At 46.7% G+C, this 22,461-nt stretch overlaps 1 protein-coding gene across 1 annotated transcript in view; it reads left to right on the top strand.

Annotated features, from left to right (window-relative positions):
• Nucleotides 1-22,461, top strand: part of FAM178B (family with sequence similarity 178 member B) — a 100,357-nt gene that overhangs the window by 3,243 nt on the left and 74,653 nt on the right. Inside the window, exons 2-6 of the mRNA XM_037055042.1 lie at nucleotides 11,830-11,909; nucleotides 12,097-12,518; nucleotides 13,488-13,549; nucleotides 15,491-15,598; nucleotides 20,368-20,520. Coding sequence (XP_036910937.1) covers nucleotides 11,864-11,909; nucleotides 12,097-12,518; nucleotides 13,488-13,549; nucleotides 15,491-15,598; nucleotides 20,368-20,520 — 791 coding nt within the window. The 5' untranslated portion in view covers nucleotides 11,830-11,863. The remainder of the gene's footprint in view (nucleotides 1-11,829; nucleotides 11,910-12,096; nucleotides 12,519-13,487; nucleotides 13,550-15,490; nucleotides 15,599-20,367; nucleotides 20,521-22,461) is intronic.

The following is a 22,461-nucleotide window of genomic DNA, read 5'->3' as shown; positions in this document are numbered from 1 at the left end:
TCACATTTGAACAGCCATGAGTTGAGCTGGATCCCACAGTGGATGGTGTCTTCTTTTGTGTTTCATTAAGCTGTCAGTTTTTTGTTTTCTTGGTGGCTCAGAACATCTTGGCACTCTTAACACTAGTGGCATCTGAAGTCTGATGAAGTCCTGTAGTCCACTCTGGCTTTGGTCCAATCATGGCAGATTTGGGGCTTGGAGACTTGGGAAATAAAGGTGACCTATTATCAGACTGTACTCTTCTATTGTCATTCATTTCTTTTTCTTTGAAAATGCTATGTTTTCAAGGAATGTGAGAGAGGGGTTGGTAAAAAGCCAGAAGAGTAGTTACAAGTACGAAGAATGTATTACTTTGTGATTTGAAGAGAGAAGAGATAGCTGGTAGGGTGTCTCCTTTCCGGGTGAAATTGGACTGCCATAGCCACAGCAATCAGACAAGAAAAAGAAACAAAAGACATCCGAACTGTAAAGGAAGAAGGAAAACTGTCATTATTTGTAGATGGTAGGATACTGTATATATAAAATCCTAAAGAGTTCACCAAAAAACTATTGGAACTGATAACTAATTCAGTAAAGTAGCAGAATACAAAATTAAAATTCAGAAATTGGTTGTATTTAAAACAATTTTTTAATCCTCACCTGAGGACATTTTTCATTTGTTTTTTAGAGCAGAGAAAGGAATGAGAGAGAGAAACATCAGTGTGAGAGGAGCATGGATCAGGTGCCCTCGTACACAGCCAGACCAGGGACCTGTATCACATCATACATGTCCTGACCGGGATTGCATGTGCCCATGCCCAGAGTGGGAATAAACCCAGAACCTAGGTCTGCGCCCCATCCTGGAACTGAACCCACAACTTGTTGATTATAGGACGATGCTCTGACCACTGAGCCACACCTGCCAGGGCAGAAATTGGTTGCATTTTTATATGCCAATAACAAACTATTAGAAAGAGAAATTAAGAAAATAAACCCATGTACAAATGCATCCAAAAATACCTAGGAATAAATTTAATGAGGGAGGTAAAAGACCTATATTTGGAAAATTATAAGACACTGAGAAAGAAATTGAAGAAGACCAAACCATATTTCACTTGATGTGGAATCTAAAATACAAAATAAACAAACAAGACAGAAACAAACTCATAGATACAGAGAACAAACTGACGGTTGCCAGATAGGAGGGCAGTTAGAAGGCTTGGTGAAAAGTGTAAAGGGATTAAGAAGCACAAATTAGTAGTTTCAAAATAATCAAGAAAATATGTAAAGTACAGCATAGGAAATATAGTCAATAATGAATGGTGTCAGATGGGTACTAGACTTACCAGGAGGATCACTTTATGAGCTATGTAAATGTCCACTCACTATGCTGTACACCTGAAACTAATGAAATATTGAATGTCAACTGTAATGAAAAAATAAAAAAATTTCAAATAAACATTGAACTAGAAAAAATATCGGACTACCATATAACCACTGGTAGATCAGTACATTTGAGAGAAAAAGCTTTGCAGCAGCCAGGCTTAACCCACTGGGCAGGCGGTCCTGGCCCATGAGTCTGCTCATGACCTGCCAATCTGAATACACCTGTTGGGATGGTGGGGTCCAGCTCCCACCATCCACGGGAATCTTGACAACCCTGGGTCTATCCCATGGCAGAAATCTCCCATCACTGTAAGCTTCTCAAGGGCAGAAATTTGACCTTCCCCATCCTTGATTTCTCAGTGCTCAACACAGTGCCTGGCACATCAGGGATGCTCAAGTGGGATTGCTGAGTAGAACTATACCAGACAGGGTGAGTAAATTGGGTGCCTGGCACCTAAGTCAAAGTCTCGTGAGAATCATGTTCTGGGTCAAGGTTCCATTCACAGTTACTTTTCAGTCCTCCATGCAACTGCTTTGTGAGTTACTAGTTTTGTTAGCTAACCTGGAGACCTTATTTCTTTCTATGCCCTGTTCCTATTAACTCTTGGCTTGCAGAATGAGCTGTGGAGACTCCATCCAGTTATAAATTTGAACCTGCCTATATAGTAACCCACTTGGTGACTTTGCTCCCAGATAGCCTCACTAGTTAAGTCACAGGATCTTAGAGTCACAGTTGGCACAGCAGGTTTCTGTGCCGGGTTTGTGTTTAAACAGATGAGTAAGTCCCAGCATGGGGCTCGAAATGTGAGTATGAATATCCTGAAAACACAAGGCCGAAGTTGCCCTGCTTTGTCTCCAGAGAAGATGTGGGCCGGACCCTAGGAGCCCTCTGTATTGCCAGATTTGAACTTTACTACCCATTCTCACCCTGGCTGGCCTTAGTGTTCCTTCAAGAATGAAATGCTTTGAGCATGCAAGACATCACTTCTCAGCCCACACCAACAATGTTGGGGTGGTTTGTGTAGAAGCATGACTTTGACTGACTCTCAGGCTTCCAGGGTTGGGTTGCATTTTGCTTGAGGATGCTGCCCCTGCCACCACCAGTTTGTAAGGGTTTTTTTTTTTTTAATCTTTAAGGTGACTGGGGTTGTTTTTAAGGTATATGTTGATGGTATTCCAAATTTTATTTTGAATGTGAGAACTACTCATTGTCATTGTAAGATTTTTTGAAAAATTTGAAGCAATTAAAAACCAAAAAACTTAGTTTCAACTGCTACTGCAAAAATTGTTTCAGGCAAGCATCAGCAGTGGATAAAAACTAGGAAATGAAAGTTAGGTGAGAAACAGAACATTTGCATGATCTCAAGGGCTCTCTCCAGAAGATACTAATGGATTGCAAAGAGAAAAATAGTGATATTGCAGTGAAGAAATTGGCAGCTACCATGTTAGCCAAGTGATTAAATTTAGGAACATCAATAATGGGATAAATTGATATCATGTGCATTCTGATAGGACGCACTGCCAAGGACCCAGTATCACATCTGTGTATTCCTGCACAAGGCATATGACCTGAACCTAATGACCAGGAAACATCCACAAACCAAACTGACAGAGAGTCTACAAAGTAATTGTCCAATTAACACTATTCAACGGTGTCAAGAGCATACATTTACACACCCATACACACACATACACAAGAGAGACAATGATAAAGCAAATATAGGGAAATGTTAACATTTGAGGAATTTGGACATATAGCAATTCTTTGTTTTAGTTTTACTCTTAGTCTGAAATTATTTCAAAATAGGAAATAGTGCTTTTAACATTTTTTCCAGCAAGAATTATAGATGTGGGAACAAGTAAGATATGCTATTATATGTATTTGGCAGGGAGCACTTGATAAATCTGAATGTTTTTATAATATATGGTGACATCAGAACTTTATGTGCCCTAGCATACATCTAGCAGAAATGAGTGCTTATATCCTTCAGAAGATATGTACAACAATATTTATAGATATTTATGTTGTATCAATATTGATACAACAAAATGTATCATAATACCCTGAAATAAGGAACAACCCAAACATCTGTCAAAAGAAGAGTGAGTAAATGATTTGCAAGGCACGCATGCCCTGGAACCCTACACAGTGATGAAAACGAGAGAACTGCCGACTGCAGCAGGCAGTAGCACGGATGAATCTCACATACGTAATGTTGAGCGAAACATCAGACAAAGGAGTACAAAATGTATGGCTTCATGTATATAAAGTTCAAAAATAGGCTTTTGAGGGAAAAGTTTCACAAAATAATGGCGATAGAGGCAGAATAATGTTACTTTTAGGGATTATTGACTGGAGGAGGTATGAGAAATCTGTCTAGAGGGTGAGGAATGCTTAACACCTTGATCTGGGGAGCAGATTTACACACACCCATGCACGCACATACCTAAAAATTTGTCAAGCTGAACACATAAAATTTTTGTACATCTAAGTTGTACATAAATAAAAACAAAATAAAAATATATCGTGTAGATCATAGATACAAATGTAATTGTAGAATAATAAAAATTCTAAATATGATACAAGAATATATTCGTGGCTTTGGTTTATGGGGAGGTTTCATAAACAAGACCCAGAAAGCACTAATCATAGAAGAAAATGCTGGTAAATTAGGCTACATCAAACTTATAAACTTTTCTTTATCAAAACACACCATTGAGAGACTGAAAAGACAAGCCATGCAGTGGGAGAACGTACTTCCCACACGTGTAACTGACAGAGGCCTCATTGAGGGCACATAGAGAATGCCCATAGGTGCAGAGCTTTTAAAAAAGGGCAACTCGGTAGAAGAATGGGCAACAAACTTGACTCAGGCACTTCATAAAAGAGGATATCCAGGTGGACAACACAATATAAAAAGGCACTCAATCTTATAGAATAAGGGAAATGCAAATTTAAAAATGCAATGAGAAATAAAGCAAACCAACCAGAACAGTAAAAGACTGACAATTTCAAGTGTTGGCAAGATTGAACAGGGGAACTAATAAATGGCTGGTAGGAGGTTAAATTCACTCTACCACTTTGAAACTGTTTAGCCTTATCTACAGTATTGGACATTCCTATTCCTGTGGCCCACCAATTTGACACCATGGTGCATTCCCAACAGAAATATGTGTGATTGTGTGGGGTTGGGGGGCGGGTGTCTTAGAAGCATTATTCACAATAAAAACTTGAAACAGAAATGTCTATAAATAGACATAGTAGAACAATTAAATCTATATTCACACAGTGGAATACTATACAACAATGAAAATGAACACACACAAATGTAGTATTGAACAAAAGAAGCCACAAAAGAATCCATATGGTGTGATTAATTTGTGTAATGTTCAAAAATCAAGAAAAACAAGTCTGTGGTGTTTGTCTCAGCTTTGGAGTAGAGGGTAGGAATACTGACTGGGAGGGAGCATGAGGAGGACCCCGGGGGGCTGGGATGTGCTATTTTTTAAGTTGGGTAATGGTTACCTAGGTGTGTTTACTTTGTGAAAATTCACCAGAAAGTATTTTTACACTGGTATACTTTTCTGTATGTATATTGTACTTTCATTTAAAGTTTGTTAGTTTGATTTATACCTAGCACAGTGGTGTTTGGTATATTGCACGTCGTTATGGACTGAATTGTTCCCCCCACCCCAATTCCTGTGTTGAAGCCCCACCCCCAGTGTGGTGGCGTTTGGAGAAGGATCCTTTGGGATTTAGAGTTACATGAGGTCACAAGAGTGGGACTCCCATGATGGGATTAGAGTTTTTGCCAGAAGAGACCAGGGCTCGCTGCTGTCCTCCCTGCCTCCTCGCCCACGAAGAAGAGGTCGTGTGAGCATATGGAGAGATGATGGCCTCCTACAGGACAGGAGAAAAGGACTCAGAATGAAACACCTGGCCAGCACCTTGACCTTGGACTCCCAGCCTATGGAACTATGAAAAGTAAATGTTTTTAAAGCTCCCAATCTGGGGTTTTGTGAGAGCAACCAGAGCAGACGAAGGCACGTATAAATGAACACCAGCCTCAGCCACCTCATTTTCTGGGGGTCATTCTGAGTTGGGCCCAGGCTGAGGGCTGAGATACAGGACAAGGCTTCATCTGTGCACTCATGTGACGCCCGAGGAGAACTGACTCATCAGTGTGGTGAAGATGCATGAGTGTTGTGAGGGTGACAGCGAGGGCTGAGAAACTCCGGTGTCCCCAGTCAGCAGGGACACATCTATTCCTCTCATAGACTTGAAAGTGCTCCCCTCTTGTGCTCCATCTGGAGCCATGAACTGCTGAACTTTCCAAAACCAGGGCTGCTTTTCATGATCTGAGGAACAGCCAAAATGGGAACAGCAAAACCATTCGCACCACAGTGGAACAAAGGCTGGTGTGTTTCCTGAGCCGAGTGGGCTCTGCATTGTTTGGAAGATACAGAAAGCACTTGTGTTCAGAAAAGAAATGAGTTCAGAAGGAGAGCACAGCCTCTGCCCGCCCCTTCTTTGCACAGAGCTTTTGCTGCGTAGAATTGGTCTCAGTGGCAGGTCAGCAGTTTTTGATTCTTTTTGTTTTATTCTCTCATCTGTACAGACTTCTGAACACTAAACATTTGCTTAGTTTAGGGTAGTTTCTTGTTTTTGGCAAATGTTCCAGATTCAACTTGGTACTTTAAGAACACCCCAAATAAAAGTTTTTCTTTAATTCTTCTCCCCCCTCCCCTCATAAATTCTCAAAAAGCATCATCAATCACATAGGCTATTTCTGGAAGATTTTAGTAATACTTTCTAGTCTTTGTTTTTCTTTTCCTTCTTCTTGATCAGCATCTACACTGTGAACTCCTTTGTCCTCTCAGAAGGTTCAGTATCATCGGATGTGACCTTTAGTTTACTCTTCTTGTACTTACTTTCTTTTTTCTTTTATATTAAAATACAGTTGGCATACAATATTATATTAGTTTCAGAGGTACAACGTAATGATTCTCCATTTGTATATCTTGCAGTGTGATCACTATGTCATTCTGGTGAGCATCTGGCTCTATACATAGTTATTACAATATATTGACTGTTTACCCTGTGCTGTGCTTCACATCTACCTTTTTCACTTACTTTTTTGTTTAAAAATAGTTGTATTGAGATATAATTCACATATGATGTGATTCACCCATTAAAGATGTACAATCCACAGAGTTGTGCAGCCATCACCACAGTTAATTTTAGAACATTCACATCACCCCCACAGAGAAACACAACGTCCCTTTGCTATCACCAACCCCTCCCCCATCTTCTCTCCTCTGGTCCAGCCCTCAGCACCCACTAGTCTGCTTTCTGTCGCTCTGGACTTGACTCTTCTGGACATTTTATTTACAGTGGAACCACACTTTATGTGGTTTTATGAATCTTCTTTCTTTCACTTAGCATAATGGTGTGGCATGTATCAGTAACTTTATTCCTTTCTGTGGCTGAATAATATTCTATTATATGGATGTACCATATTTTGTTTATCCATTCATCAATTCATGAACATTTGGGTTGTTCCACTTTATGAATGCTCTGTGGTCATTCATGGACAGGTTTTATGTGAACATGTTTTTGCTTCTCTCTGGTATATATCTAGGAATTAAATTGCTGGGTAAAATGGTACCTCTATGTTTAACTGTTTGAGGAACTGCCAGACTTCTACAAAGCTCTCTTCCTTATCAGTAAGCAAAGGAAATATTTTATTCATCTTTAAGGGTTGTAAATTTTACTACTGACCAACTTTTCAGCTTGTCTGTTAGAATGCTTTTATGAAGAGGGTGGAGGTGTCATCACCATGCCTACACCTCCCCTCGCACGTGCTTCTCAGCCTCTGCAAGTGCTGCTGGAGCCGGGCCTGGGTCCTCGGTGCTGTTGGGACTGAGGATTACCCCTGGAGACATGGTCGTTTATGGACCAAACAACTTTTCAGATCATTCTGATAACAAGAGCAGTGTCTTTTGTTGATCTTGACCTGTGATCTCACATATTAAAAACCATTGAGAGTTTAGGTAGAAGGTTGCTCATATTTTTTCTTGCTTGAGCTGATTTTGGTCATCTTTTGTGATCATGCTGATGTTGTAGCCCCATCAGCAGCAAAATGATGTCCAAATCAGGAACATGGGAAAGAACTTGGACTTTCGATATCACGTTTCTGACACACGAAACAGATTTTAAGTGCTTTCACAGGCCTCACCACAAATATCCACCTTCCACAGAGCTCAGGCTACTGCCACCAAAGGAACTGTATGGCTCTCATTGTGACCCATTAAATTCATGTTGAAGTCCTAACCCCCAGCACCTCATAATGTGACTGTGTCTGGAAATGGAGTAATTAGTGTTAAATGAAGTCACTGGGGTGGGCCCTAATCCAATATGACTGGTGTCCTTATAAGAAGGAGAAACCATGTGATGGCCCAGGGAGAAGATGGCCACGTGCATGTCAAGAAGAAAGGTTCAGAAGAAACCAACCCTACCAACACCTTAATCTTGGACTTTTAGGCTCCAAAATTGTGAGAAAATAAATTTCTGTAGTATAAATCACCCAGTCTGTAGTACTTGTTATGGCATCCCAAGATGATTAACACATGTGCCCTGATGCCCCTGAGCCCTGACACCTGCCTCCTCTCTTACCCTGTAGGCCTGATAGGCAAATAACAACCTTAGGTCCCAGACCATATGCTCTTCTTGGGTCACCCTGAAGGCCCAGTCTGGTTCCCTTTATGCTGGGCCCACCCTGGTCCTTCTTGTTTCTCCAGGGCCAAAGGTGCCTCCCATGTAGAAGCATACTCTGGCCCAAGTACCACCCCCCAGCGGGAGAGAAAATACCATCGGGGACTCCTGCCGAGACTCAGACCCCCTTGCCCCACTCCCACTTTTCATAAGGAAAGTCCAGTGATTCCTTAGCACTTGCCAGGGTTCCCTATAGAGAGTGGTCACTTTATACAAAGATGGCTTGATTATCCCAGAAGCCTTTTCCTTTCATTTAACAGAATTTGCATCTAGTGTTTCACTCCAGATTATTTCTAATGTGCAAATCATTTTTTATGTTAAAAAGGTGGTTTCAACATTTGCTAAGTAAAAGCTGGGGATATTTCTAAAGGTAGGTTTATTAAGGTGTAATTTGCATATGGCAAAATTCATCCTTTCTAAGTGTTCAGTTTACTGAGCTTTGACAAATGTATATAGTGTGAGAAACCAACAGTCAAGACAGGGAATATTTATTCTCATCACTCTCTGAAGGGACCTCATGCACTGTGCACAGTGATGGCTTCTGAGCAGAATTGTTATAGAGTTGAGCTAATGCTCTAGGAAGGTCCAATTAGAAGCCCTTTTCAGGAAGAACAGGAAGGAAAAGAGTGGAGGGGAAAACTGACTGGTTATTTTTTAGGGCAGAAAAACTGGAAACAATTCCACAGGCAAGTGTGGAAGGATGGGTGATAGCTCCCTGTAGGCCCAATGGAGGACAGGGTGTCACAACCAGGACAGAGGGTGGAGACATAGGTAGAAACTTCGCTTCTTCACACAACCAAACAAAGATAACAACCAATTTAAAAGCAACAAACAACCAGAACTGCCAGAAAATTGAGCTGCATGGACCTCTGACAACCAAGGAGTTAAAGAAACATATATCCAGACTGGTAGGAGAGGTGGAGACAGGTAGCCTGGCAGAGTCCCTGAGGCAAGGTGGTGAACCATGCAGGTGAGGCAGGAGCTGACTGACTGGGAAACTAAAGACTCAAAACCTCTAGCTGTAAAACCTTTGGGGGTTGCAATAGTGGGAGAAACTCCCAGTCACACAAGAGAGATTGTTGGAGAGACCCACAGGATCCTAGAATGTACACAAACCCACCCACCCGGTAATCAGCACTGAAAGGGCACAATCCGCTTGTGGGAAGTGAGAGAAGTGATGGAAAGCAGAGCTAGAGCAGAGCAAGTGAGCGGCATTGTTCCCTTTCTGACCCCTCCCACATAGACTGCACCACAATGAAGCAAAGAGGGCTGCCCCATCCTGGCAAATACCTAAGGCTCCACCACTTACAACATGACAGGTGTGCTGAGACAAAGATATATGGCCCAAATGAAAGAACAGATCAAAACTCCAGAAACAGAACTAAGTGGCGAGGAGATAGACAAACTGTCATATGCAGAGTTCAAAACACTGGTGATCAGGATGCTCACAGAATTGGGTGAGCTCAGTCACAAGATGAAGGAAGAAATGAAGGCTATACAAAGTGAAATAAAAGAAAGTATACAGAGAAGCAACAGTAAAGGGAAGGAACCCAGAACTCAAATCAACAATTTGGAACAAAAGGAAGAAATAAACATCCAACTAGAACAGGATGAAGACATAAGAATTAAAAAAAAAAATTAGCAGAGTCTTAGGAACCTCTGGGACAACTTTAAGTGCTCCAACATCTGAATCATAGGTGTGCTAGAAGGCAAAGAAAACGAGCAAGAAATTAAAAACTTACTTAAACTAATAATGAAGGAGAACTTCCCCAATCTGGCAAAGGAAACAGACTTCCAGGAAGTCCAGGAAGCTCAGAGAGTGCCAAAGAAGTTGGACCCAAGAAGAAACACACCAAGACACATCATAATTAAGTGACCTAAGATTAAAGAAAGAATCTTAAAAGCCGCAAAAGAAAAGGAGTTACCTACAAAGGAGTTTCCATAAGGCTATCAGCTGATTTCTCAAAAGAAACCTTGTGGGCAAGAAGGAGCTGGAAAGAAATATTCCAAGTCAAGGACCTACATCCAAGATTGCTGTATCCAGCAAAGGTTTTGTTTAGAATGGGAGGGCACATAAAGAGTTTCTCAGATAGGGTCAAGTTAAAGCAGTTCACCATCACCAAGCCCTTATATGAAATGTTAAAGGGCCTTATCTAAAAAAAAAGAAGGTAAAAAACTATAAACAGTAAAATAACAACAAACACAACTATGAATAATCAAAAAATAAGAACTAAGCAAACAATAGAACAGGAACAGAATCACAGAAATGGAGATCACTTGGAGAATTATCAGTGGTGATGGGGAGCGGGGAGGATGGGGGAAAAGGTACTGGGAATAAGAAGCATAATTGGTAGGTGCAAAGTAGACAGGGAGAGGTTAAGAATAGTATAGGAAGTAGAGAAGCCAAAGAAAAGTGTGCAACCCATGGACATGAACTAAGGGAGAGGGGGTGCTGGAGGATGGAGGGGTGTAAGGCTGAAGGGAATAAAGGGGAGAAAAAAGAATGGGACAACTGTAATAGCATAATCAATAAAATGTACTTAAAAAACAAGACAAAACACGGTTTGGACTGCCTGCCCCTCTGCCACTGGCACCTGGAAACCACACCAGGGATACAGTGCCCAGGGCTGCCTCTGAGCCTGAATGATAGAAGGTTGTGTTCAAAAGCCAGGGTGCAATCTCACTGAAGTTCAGCAGTTTCTTTCTTCATTAGGCATTCCCCTGATTGTTGCTAGTGTTTGGCTGGATTCCAGAGTTCTGTACATGTTGATTCTGACAGTTTTTGCCAGCTTAACCGTCGCTTTTGTGAAGGTATAGATTTGCAGGGTTCCCTATTCCCAGGTATGGACATTTTTACAGTTATTTTTATATTGATAGATTGCCCTCTAAAATGAATCATTTATTTTACAGTACTAACAGTCATGCATGTCCTCACAGTAATGCCAACATTTGTTACAGATTTTTAATTTTTTGTTTATTGTTGAATGACACTTCATAGTCAAATTGATTTCAATTTCAGTATTGTTGAGTGTGAACCTTTGTTGAGTTAGTGTTTGTTTTTCTGGACACTGTTGTTTCCTTTGATCATTAGACTCTTCAGCTTATTCAAGAAGTAGCCTTTCACCTTCATTTCTGTTTCTCTGAGCCTGGGCTTGATGTGATGAGACATGTCTGTGTAAGTGACATAATCTGTCCTAGCTAGGGACAGGCAGTCCCTACCACTGGAGGAGGTTTGTTGGATCTGACCCTGGGCCTGCTTAAATCATTCATTCATTGAACAGAAATGCACTGAGCTCTACGGTGTACCAGCCTGTGCTAGTGCTGGGGACAGCCTTGCCCAGTCCTTGTGGGCAAACAGCTGGCCAGGCATGACACCAAATAAACAAGATGCTCAGGATGTCATCTCAGAACATGTTTCCTGCTGAACCCACTAGTTTTAATTTTATACAGGTTTTAAAAATTGTTGATGTCCTTACCCTTGCTCATCCCATCCTTGAAAGGGCAGTCAGATCAAGCCCCCATCACCTCAGCAACTCGAGCTTCATGGTGCACATGGTCAGTCCTTGGGTGGAGCTGGAGGGGGGATGCCCTCCTGGGTACCAGAGGTCCAGGCCCTCCCCTCTGGGAACCTAGGGCCCCAGAACATGAGCTTTTTTCTGGAGGCTCACCTCACCTCACATGACAGACAGTTTCTTCCAAGACAGAACTCCCAGAAGTTTTCAGATGGCCAAGTCCCAGAAGACTGTGCTAGCCCTTCCTCAGAGAGAAGGTAGGTATCTTTCACCTGTGTAGGTAGAGTCCTCTGGAGGTTTGGGGCCACATGGGAATGGAAAACCCGTGGCTAAGGTTTCCCATGCATCTTGCCCAAGCAATCCAGAGCTGCCCCCTCTCCTTACCGAGCATGGTGGGATGATGGTGGTCAGGTGGGAACACTGCAATACTCATCCTGTCCACAGGGGTCAAGACAGCTGCCCCCGCCCCCATCCTTCTGCCCAGCCGGAAGCACAGTGGTTTGGACCATCCCCACCACGAGAGGATCCGCCGGCCCACCCAGTGCCTCTGCGGCCCCACCTCAACTCCAAGTGCCAAGTTGTCGAAGAAGCCCAAGATGCAGGCCACAGGGGACATGTTTCCCACCAACTGGAGCCCCCCTCCTATTGAATTCCTGACTCCGAGGGTTCAGCAATCTGGCAGGGGGGCCCAAGCCCACAGGTGGGTGGGTACAGTGGGACCTCAGGGCCTGAGGAGACTGGCCTGCTGGGTGCCCTCGGAGTTAGAGCAGAAGTCCCAGGTCTCAGACCCCCAGGGGAACCTGGCCTCACTGGAGGAGCTGTTCTGGAACACGGCAGGCCCAAGCCAGGAGGCTGCAGCTCCATTGGTGGGTACCTCCTCTCCTTGCCACCCATCTTCAGTCACCCTCCTCTATCACCCCCAAGATGCCCCTTTTTGACACTCCTCCTGGGCTATATCCCGACTGTCCATCTGTGACCGCTTCCTTTGGACCATCCCTCCTCAGCCATGTGCCTGTAATCTCCCTGCAGTCCCTGGGCCATAAAGGCTAGGGTCCCCCCCTACTCTATTTCCACTCCTAACTCTTGCTAAGAGGTGGCTTGCTGGTGCCAGATCTGGTGCCCCTCCTGCATGGGGCCCTTCAAGGCTTTCCCAGCCATGGTGGGGATTATGGCCCTGGAGAAGGAAGGACCTTGGAGCTGGGCCAGGGTTAGTCAGGCACAGAGACTCAGCTGACTGTGGCCCACTGGACTTAGATTCCTGAGTGGACACTTCTGTGATGAGCTTCACAAGCAGAGCAAACTGCTGTTGCTAGGTAGATAGTGGAGACACTTAAGGAAATGTACTCTAAGAACAGGGCTTCGCTTGACTCTGATAGCCTGAGATTGTCAGTCACTGAAATGGCCACCACCAGGGAAGTAATAAATTCTGTTCTAGCCACATGCCAGAGTACCCTGAAAGAATTTCTTAAGTTGTCTCTGAAGGACTGACATGGAATGGCCCTCAAGACATACTGCGAAATGCAAAGGGCACAGTGCGGGCTGGGGCATATGGTGTGCTGCCCTTTGTGTTGAGGTGGGGGCTGTGGTGGGTTTCTGTCTGCTTTTCTGTGCACAGAGTGCCTCCGACTGCATTCCTGTGCGGGCAGGGGCAGGGGGGCATCGGAAATGTTTTACTGAATAACTTCAGGCTTTTTCATTTTTTTAGTCATGTGAGTGGATTGCCTATTCACAAAGGTTAACAAAAATAAAGGGTTTAATTTAGATTCAATTTTATTCTCCTTTCTCTCTACTTGGTCTTTCTCTTTCTTTCCCATTCCCATAACCTGTTTCTCCAGCTCACCCCTGGGGACTCAGAAAGCTACATCAACAGCTTAGATTGCTTGCTGCAGGAGAAGAGGTGAGTTCAAGAAAGGGTCCGTCCTGGGGGATCGTGTCTGTGGGGTTGGCAGTAATTTCACAGAGGTTGTCCTAGTGTAAGACTCATCAAATGCCTCTAGGAATAAAGCAGCCTACCTCCCCCCACAGTGTGCCCACCCACACCCCCGCAGAGGGCCCTACGTGCTTGAATTAATAGTGAACGTGGGAAACAGCAGCATGGGAAACAACGGGGTGAGGATCATGGCCAAGCAGAGACCCCCCACCATGTACAGAGCCTTCGTCTGGCTCCTCTTTCATCTTGACTACCTTCTGCCTAATTCCTTCTAGTTTGGGGAAAGGGGAGAGTTAGTCTCTCAGTTGCCTTTCAGGAGCTGTGTTAGAAGTAGAGAGGTGCTGGCTCTGACAGGCATGCAGCCTGCCTCCCGCCTCCACAGAGAAGTGCCAGTTCCTGCTGCCCTGCTCTGCACCACCCCTGGAACACGCTTTGCTCATTTCCCCATAGCACTTCATCGCCTTCACATCCGCTATCTCCATGGTGTTACAGTGAGCCTTACTTCACATAGAAGTTACTTTCTAAAGGCCAAAGTCACATCCAATCAGAATCAGTCCCTTAGAGAGGCCAAGATGGTGTTGGAGACACCAACTCTCTAGCACTGGGCCCTGACCAGGTGCTGGATGTAGAGATGACTGTGCAGCCCCAGCTTGCCTGGAAATTAACATGATTCCAGTGTTTCCAGGGCCAGAGAATTGCTATGAAGGGTCCTGGAATTGTGGCACCTAACTTAACCAGGGGATCAGGAAAGACTCCCCAGCGGTGTCCTTGTCCTTGAACCTCGGCGGATTAAAAGATCTGGGAGGGTGGCAGGGATGACCATACATATAAAGGTGAGATGGGACTTGGTGGGCCTGAGCACACCAAGCTGGAAACCATGCAGTCAGCGGCTAGCTGGAGGGATTTGAACCTGGGACAGAGGTCCAAGCTCAAGGTGAAAAATCTTTGAGAACTGAAGACCAGTGGGCAGAGCCAGGCCAGCACTGGGAGGGGCAGGACAAGGGCTGCCAGGCAGTCAGGGCTCCCTCAACAGCCTGAGGGACAAGGACAGAGAAGGGTGGAGCAGGGAAGGGAGTAGGGAGGCAAGATAAAGGGTGGCAGCAGAGCCTCTTGAGGGCTGGTTGAAGTGGGAAGTGAAGCCCTCAGGGGCTGTTGGGAGAAATGCAGGCTCCAAGTCTCTGTGGCTGAGGGCACAGGCTGGGGAGGGTGAGGGCTGAGCTGGATCTGGAGGGCTGCCATTTGAGGCAGAGGCAGGCCCAGCATCCTAGCTCTAGGCAGTGATGAGCACAGGGCTTCTCCTAGCCATGCAGCTGGACCTCAGGAGGAGCAAAAGGGCTAGACACAGGCCAAGGTGTGTTAAAAAGTGAGCAAATGCCCTGGCCAGTGTGGCTCAGTTGGTTGGAGCATTGTCCTGTAAACCGAAAGGTCGCAGGTTTGATTCCCAGTCAGGGCACAAACCCAAGCTGCAAGTGTGGTCCCAGTCAGGGCCTGTACAACAGGCAACCCCACTGATGTTTCTCTTTCTCATCAGTGTTTCTCGATTCCTCTCTCTCTCCCTGCCTTCCCCGCTCTTTAAAATCAATGAGCATGTCCTCAAGTGAAGATTTTTCTAAAAAGTGAGCAAATGCCAAAGTAAGGTACACAGATAAAAGCACATTTGAAGGTGCATGGTGAAAATCATCCTTTTTCTTGCCTGTCCGCCCCTCTGTGTGTGTGCACATATAACACAATCAATGCAGCGTAGGACCTCCCTGCAGAAAAATATGTTTCTGAGGCAGGCGATGCAGCTTCCTGGTCCCTCCCTCCGAGGCCTCACCATGTTCTCCTGGTCCCTGCAGCCCAGTGACAGGGCTGGGTGACCCACCAGGAACAGCACTGACCCCATTGTCGGCTCTCATCTCCCTGCAGGGAACAGGCGCTGGAGCAGGAGAGGAAGGAGCTGCTTGCGCAGGGCTGTCCTGATCCTGGTGCCTTGGATCTGGATGAGGAGGACCTGCCTCTCACACCTGAGCACAGGTGGGAGTGTGGACCCAGGGAGAGGGAGGGACGCAGTGGGGGCCTAGGTGAGGGGTGGGTACCTAGGACTCAAAAGGGCATGGGGAGGATATGGGGCAGGGCCGGTGCAGGTGGGAGGGCAGGGAAGTATCCCTGTGCCCACGTCTCCAGGCAATGGACTTGGTCTGCCAGCCAGTGATTTGTGTGTCATTTACAAGTTCTCAGGTTGCCTCCTCCTCTTAAACCCACACTCAGTAATCGATTCAAGAAATATTTATTCACCAGTTGCGTGTCAGGGTTCAGCGTGGGCCTCTGAGGACACAGATATGAAACATGGCCTACTCTGCCCCAGCTGTCTGCCATGTTTACAGAACTGGGTCTCTTGGGACAATAACTGCACAAGACCAAAGTCTAAATGAAAACTGCCTTTAAAGGGGAGAACACAGCCACATGACGTTGCTCACCGTCCCTGTCTGGGGAAAAGCAGGTAGCCGCTATCTGTGCTGTTGTGCGGGTGGCCTCTGTGAGCCCACTGGCTGGAGGATGGTGGACTCGTCTGTGCCAGAGTCTCGGAGACACCCAAGGACCGCAGATGACTCCACCTTCAGGGCACCCTGTTACTAGCTCAGCCACATGCGTGTTTGTCCCTCCGTCCATCCATCCATCCATCCATTCATCCATCAAACCTCTACTGAGTGCCAACCTGGTGCCAGCCTCTGTTACAGACTCTCGGGACACAGCGGGAACAAAGTCAAGCAGGCTTCTCTGCCCTCATTTCACTTGCTTTCAAGGCAGAGAGACAAATGGTGAACCAGCTGAATGAAGCTATGTGACAAGTGCCAGTGAGAAAGGATGAAGTGGGGAAGGGACATCAGGACCGTGGGGAGGGTTGGGAGATTTTGGATGAGGGGTCAGAGAAGGCCTCCGTGAGCAGATGACTTTCAAACAGATGCCTGAGAGAGTCTGAGAGGCAGCTCTGGGCCCGCCCCCACCCCCAGACCGACCACCGCTGGTGTGCTAGGGGAGCAGCCAGGGAGGCAGGAGGAGGAGAAGAAGGCGGCCCAGGGGTGGGGGTGCAGGGCGGCGCCGGGTAGGGGCTCCATGCCAGAGCTTCTCCTCTGAGTGCGCCACCACCATTGGCCTGAACAGGATCCTCTGCCACCGTGTTGAGGGGAGACGGCCGGGATGGTAATTGAAGGAGTCCTGAAGGGTTTGGGCCTGAGCAAGCAGTAGGTTGTCATTGTCTGGGGTGGGTAGGATCTGGAGTCCGTTTGGGGGATTTCAGAGGTGGGATCAAGGAGGCGGCTAGGATGCTTAGTCCGGAGAGGCAAGTTTGGAATTTCCTAAGTACAACGACACTTAAAGCCAGGAAACTGAGTGAGATGACTTGGGAAGCAACTACCAGGGCGTCCAACCCATGGCCCCCCGGCCATGTGCAGCCCAGGATGGCTATGAATGTGGCCCAACACAAAATCATAGATTTATTTAAAACCTTTTGGGGGGGGCATCAGTTTTCATTAGTGTTGGTGTGTTTAATATGTGGCTCAAGACAGCTCTTCTTCCAGTGTGGCACAGAGATGCCAAAAGGTTGGACACCCCTGCACTGCACAGAGGGAAGAGACAGGGCCCCAAGGGCGAAACCTAGAGGTCATGTTGACCTTGACAAGTGCAGCTCTGGTGGATGGCTTTGGGCAAACCTGGCTGGAATAGGTTCATCGGAGAACAGGAGGAGCAGAGTGAAAGTGAAAAATGGGCAGCAGCTGAAGTGGAAAGTGGAGTCAGGTTAGATCTTTTCTGTCTGTCTTTTCCCTCCTTCCTCTCTTCTTTCCTCCCTCGCTCCCTCAGAAGCCGCACGCTAAGGGGAAGCCAGGACGGGCTGCAGGAGGGGAGCCACCTCAGCCGTGTCGCTGGGGGCAGGTTGTCTGCCTGTCCTGGCTTTGCTTTTCCCGTAAGTCTGTGATAGTGTCCAGTGCTGGTCCTTGCAGTGACAGGTGGCATTTGCATTTGGCATCCACTTGCTGAGGTTGTCCACTTTGGGAATGTTATTGTTGCCCAGAGATTATTAAGAGTGGCACTTTGGCTCACCATTTGATTGTTTCTCAAGTTTTCCAATAATCATCTCCGGACTGGATCGGGGATGAGCACACTTGGTGGAAAGTTTATAAATGGTGAATATTTTAGGCTTTGAGGGCCACACAGTCTCTGTTGTAACCACTCGGCTCTGCTGTGGTGGCAGGAACAGTCCCACAGATGATGTGTCGATCGAATGAGCGTGACTGCTGCCATAAAACCTCATCACAGAAACAGGCAGGAGTCACTGCAGGCCTGGCCTGGACTCAGGGGCCCCTGCGTTCTACCCGCTACTAGTTCTCACTGCGCAAATCCAAGTGGCCAGATAGGCTGAGCACTGTGCACAGGCTGCCCGGGGACCCCAGGGAAAGGTGCTGGGCAAGTCAGACCATGCATCTGAGTGCAGGTGGCGGGGCGTGAAGACAGTGGAACCAGCGAATGTGGGCCAAAGGCCTTGGTGACATCATAAGTGATGAAAGCACTTGTCTCTCTAAGTTGGGGCCTATGGATTTGGTTCCCAGGTTCCCAGTTGTCTGGATAGATAGCCTTGGAATTGAACCTTTTAAAAATCTATCTAGCAAGAATCATTATTCTAGTTCCTTGCCTTTCTACTACATACATCCAGGATTCCAGAAGTTATGGCTTGGATATTTTGAAATCCTCACAGCTAGGGAGTTATCTGGACAACTGGCTTAAGGCAGAAAGAGTTTCAGGGTTTACAATTGCCAGTAATTTTCTGGGCATATGACATTTTCAAGCTGGACTGTGAGAAAGCCTTTTTGACAACAGCCACTCTGAGGTGGTGGTTTTGATATGGGATCATTTTACTGGGACAGTCCAACTCTCTGCTTCAAAGAAAATGACTCCCTGATGCACGAAGCCAGCAGCCTTCCCTTCCCGAGTAGGGTGTGGAGCCTGGAGGAGTGCAGGCCTGGAGAGGGGCAGCTGAGGCTGGGGCTGTTCACGTCAGACAGACAAGTTGCCTGTAACCAGGAGTCATAAAACGGCCACAATGGCCCCTCAGAAAGGACCCTGAGCATCCTAAGCAGATTGTCTGCTCACACGCTAAGGACTGTCTGGTAATTCTGGATGGACAACGGCCTGTATTCTTCATTTCTTCAAATTAAAAGACCTTATGTGTGTGCTGGGGTCGGGGAGGGAGGACATTTAAACCACAACAGCATCCTTTATCCTCAGTTCTGGGCTGCACAGGAAATCCTTAATTAGTTGAATGAGGGTCATCTCAGAACGCTGAATGACAAACAGACGTTATATTTAATATCACAAAAGTCCCTTTGAACAGTGATTTGGTGACAGGATTAAGACCCTTTTACAGGTGAGCCTACTTCTTACAGAATTTTAATAATTTGTACATTTTTTAAATTATAAAAGCAATGTTGCAAGTCACAGTTATTCAGACAGCAAAGAAATTAACAAAACAGACAACTATTTTATCATCTGTGTGTTGGTTTTCCCAGGCTGCTTTTGAAAGGCCACAGGATCAGAATCTCCCCAAGTCACCCCCTCACTGTGCCATTTCATCCTCAAGGCAACCCTGTAATTCAGGTTATTGCCTGACATGAAGCGAGAAGAGTTTGCCTGGCCAGCAGTGGGCAGCCCCCTCACTGCTGCCTCTGCAGGCCCGGCTGTGGGAGCCCCAGATCCTCCTGGGAGCCCTAGGTGCTGCGGCTCTCCGAGTTCAGTCTCTGCCCAGCCTGGGGCCTGGGTGTGGGCAGCCCTCTGGTGAGAAGAGGGGATGAGTACCCACAGCTGGTTTAATTTGTTGCTGCGTTACTGTAGTTAAATGTAGTTAAATGCATTACAAAATCCAGCAGAACACAGTTGTATGAAATAAACAGGAAGTGCCTCCTCTTCCCCAAATCCTGTTGCCCAAGGCTGACCCTAGATCATAGTTACATGTGTCAGCTGAGGGGGGGGGGGTGCCTCGTGTGTTTATGAATGTGTGTATACCCATACACACATGTGCATGTGCACAGACACTTCCCATTCTGCAGCCGGCTTTTCCACCCACCTTTGTGGCACAGAGTTACCTCATCCCCAGGAATCGTCCCAACCACCTCCCCCTTCCTGTTCCCTCTTCACTGGGTCACTAGTCCTGACAGTGTGCGCCTGCCGACATAGTTAGATTGTATCCCCTCCCCTTTTCCCTCTCATCCGCGGTCCGTGGGCCCAGCTCTGGTCTACTTAGTCAGCTCACACAGCAGGTGAGGCCCGGGCATCTGCATTTTAGCAGCTTCCCGGGGAGTCCTCCTGATCATGGAGCTTGAGGACTGCTGCCCAAAGGAAGTCTGGGCTTCTTCATGGCGCAGATACTCTCCCTGACCCTGGCTGACCCATGTCTCGGCGCTGTGGCCCATCTGCCTGCTGCAGGGTCCTGGGAAGTGCAAGGGCAGCCCACACCTGATTCATCCTCCACCACCTGGCACCAGCACATGGTGCACACTCAGTGAACATTGGAACTAAAAAGAGCCAACGGGTGGCGCTGGGCTTTGTAACCAGGACCTCAGGCTCCTGGACTGAGGGAGGAATCAGGTGTACAACAGAGTGGAAAGGGTTCCTTAGTCTGTATTTTGTGGGCTCTTCCTCCATCAGCAGGTGGCGCTGTCCCTCTGGTTCGGTACCCCCACCCCCACCCCCAGACCCCAGCTGCAGACCAGGTGCACTTGATGACCCAGCTCTCCCATCCCTTGCTTTGCCAGGGCGCTGGTGGAGAGGTTCTCCATGTCCCTGCAGGCCATCCCATCAGTCCACCCAGGAGAGACCATGTTTCTACCCAGGCGCCACCCCCTGCCTTGCATCCTGGACTATTCACACGTGAAGCCCCGTAACCACCTGGAGGAGCTGTTCCTCAGGTAAACGTTTGTGTGGCATGACCAGGCCCCTCCCTCATGGGGCCATGATTAGGTCCATCCCAGAGGAGGAAATCCAAAGCTGTGTTTGGCCCATTTGGCTGTGTCAGCTTTTAGAGACAGAGATGAAATAGCCATGCATGTCTAGCAATATTTAATTTTTTAACCTTGTGTTTCCGCAAATATTAGACTGTGTATTTACCTACTCACATTGCTTTTCCTCCCACACACCTGAGTTTCATGGAATAACTTTAGTCATACTCATGCCACCTGCCTTCGGAGTTGTGTCTCCATCTACACAGGAGACACTTTCTGGGCCGTCAGCAGTTTTCCAGAGCATGTCAGCATCACCATCATGTACTCGTTCAAGACACTCTGTCAATCTGTGTGTGATGCTAACACTGAAAAGTTTGTCCCCGGCCATGAGTATGCTGGGTATAACATTAGGACAGCTTGTTCTTCTCTTGGGAGTAAATTTATGATCGTCATCACATAACCACTGACTATGTTTCTTTTAAGGGCTTTTAAAAAACCAAAACTTTATGACAGTAATGTCCACACTTGCAACTGTGAGTCCATACCGCTAAGAATGAGAAAGAGAGAAGGCCCACGGGATTCAGTGTGGCAGCCACCCACAGGGCACTCGTGTGGGCTGGTGCACCAATGACCCTCCCTGGACTTGAACACAGCGATCTTCTTTTTTGCAGCTATTCAGGGCTTTAGTATGTCTGTTCCACTCATTCTAAATCCACCTTGTTTTACAATAGGTAACATTTTGATGTGTTTCCTTTAGAACCATGCGTCATAGGAAGTGTGAGGCACACACAACAGTAGCGAGGACAGGACAGCCACCTCCGGGTACCTAGCGCTCGACTTCAACAGTCACCAACTCAAAGCCAGTCTTGTTCCAGCTCTACCCGTGCCCACTAACATGTCCCCTCAAGCTGATTTCTAAGCAAACCCAGGCACATATAATTTCATCTATACGTACTTCAGTTTGTGTCTCTAGAAGACAGGATTATTATCTTTAGACATTACATCAATACCATTATTATACCTAAAAAATAGTAATGTCTTAATATCATTAATACTAGTCAGTGCTCAAATTTCCTCAGTTGTCTTGGAATGTTTTTAAATGTTCAAATCAGAATCTAAACAAGGCCTACACACTGCAGTGAGGGTAATGCGGCTGGGGAAATCGCGCTGCACTGCACACTGCACCAGCCGCAGGTAGCCCTCGCCCTCACCTTCCCTGATGTGTGCACTGTTTCCTGCTCCCCCCGCTCCTAAAGTGGGGCAGAGAATGTTCTTCCATCCTGACACAGGAAGGTTGGTCTGGAGGCCTGGGACACACCCCTGGGTGTGATGTGCGTGATTTGGCCTGAGCAGATGAATGCTGACAAAGGTTCACTTTGCCAAATTGAAAAGGTATCTAATAAAGAGATGAAGAAAAGGAGGGAAAGGGAGTGAAGGGAGAAGAAGAAAAATAGTGGAGCCAGAGAAAGGAGACAATGAAGGGGCTGGGCAGGAGTGGGGGGGTGGGGGCAGGAGAAGGAAGGCGCTTCCTGACCAGCGTCACGGTTTGCGCCAACAGCAGGGTTCCTATCCCGGGCTGGATGGGCCTCAGGAAGTGTCTGACAGATGAGCTGGCCCCTGGAGCAGTGACCTGGATCCGAGCCGCCCTGCCAAATGGGACCAGGTGGCTGGCCAGCTTCCTTGGAGGAAGGAATTCAGGCCGTCCTCCCTCAAGTATGGCAATGAGCATCGAGGGCCCCACTGCCAGCGCCTCAGATTCGAGGGGCTTTCTGGAGGGATGCCCTGCACATGGTCAGGTCAGGGGCCCCTGCTGTGCAGTGGGTGAGGGCTACTTCCTGAAGGTCACCAATTTAGCCTTGGAGTCATCTTTTCTTTTCCGTTTTTGCCAAGGACTTCAAGTTCAGGCAC

Source organism: Sturnira hondurensis, unplaced genomic scaffold (genome assembly GCF_014824575.4).
Source record: "Sturnira hondurensis isolate 20B ecotype Veracruz unplaced genomic scaffold, ASM1482457v3 Scaffold0008480, whole genome shotgun sequence".
NCBI classification, from domain to species: Eukaryota; Metazoa; Chordata; class Mammalia; order Chiroptera; family Phyllostomidae; genus Sturnira; species Sturnira hondurensis.
The sequence above is the reverse complement of the archived record's forward strand: the minus strand, read 5'-3'. Positions and strand labels throughout refer to the sequence as shown.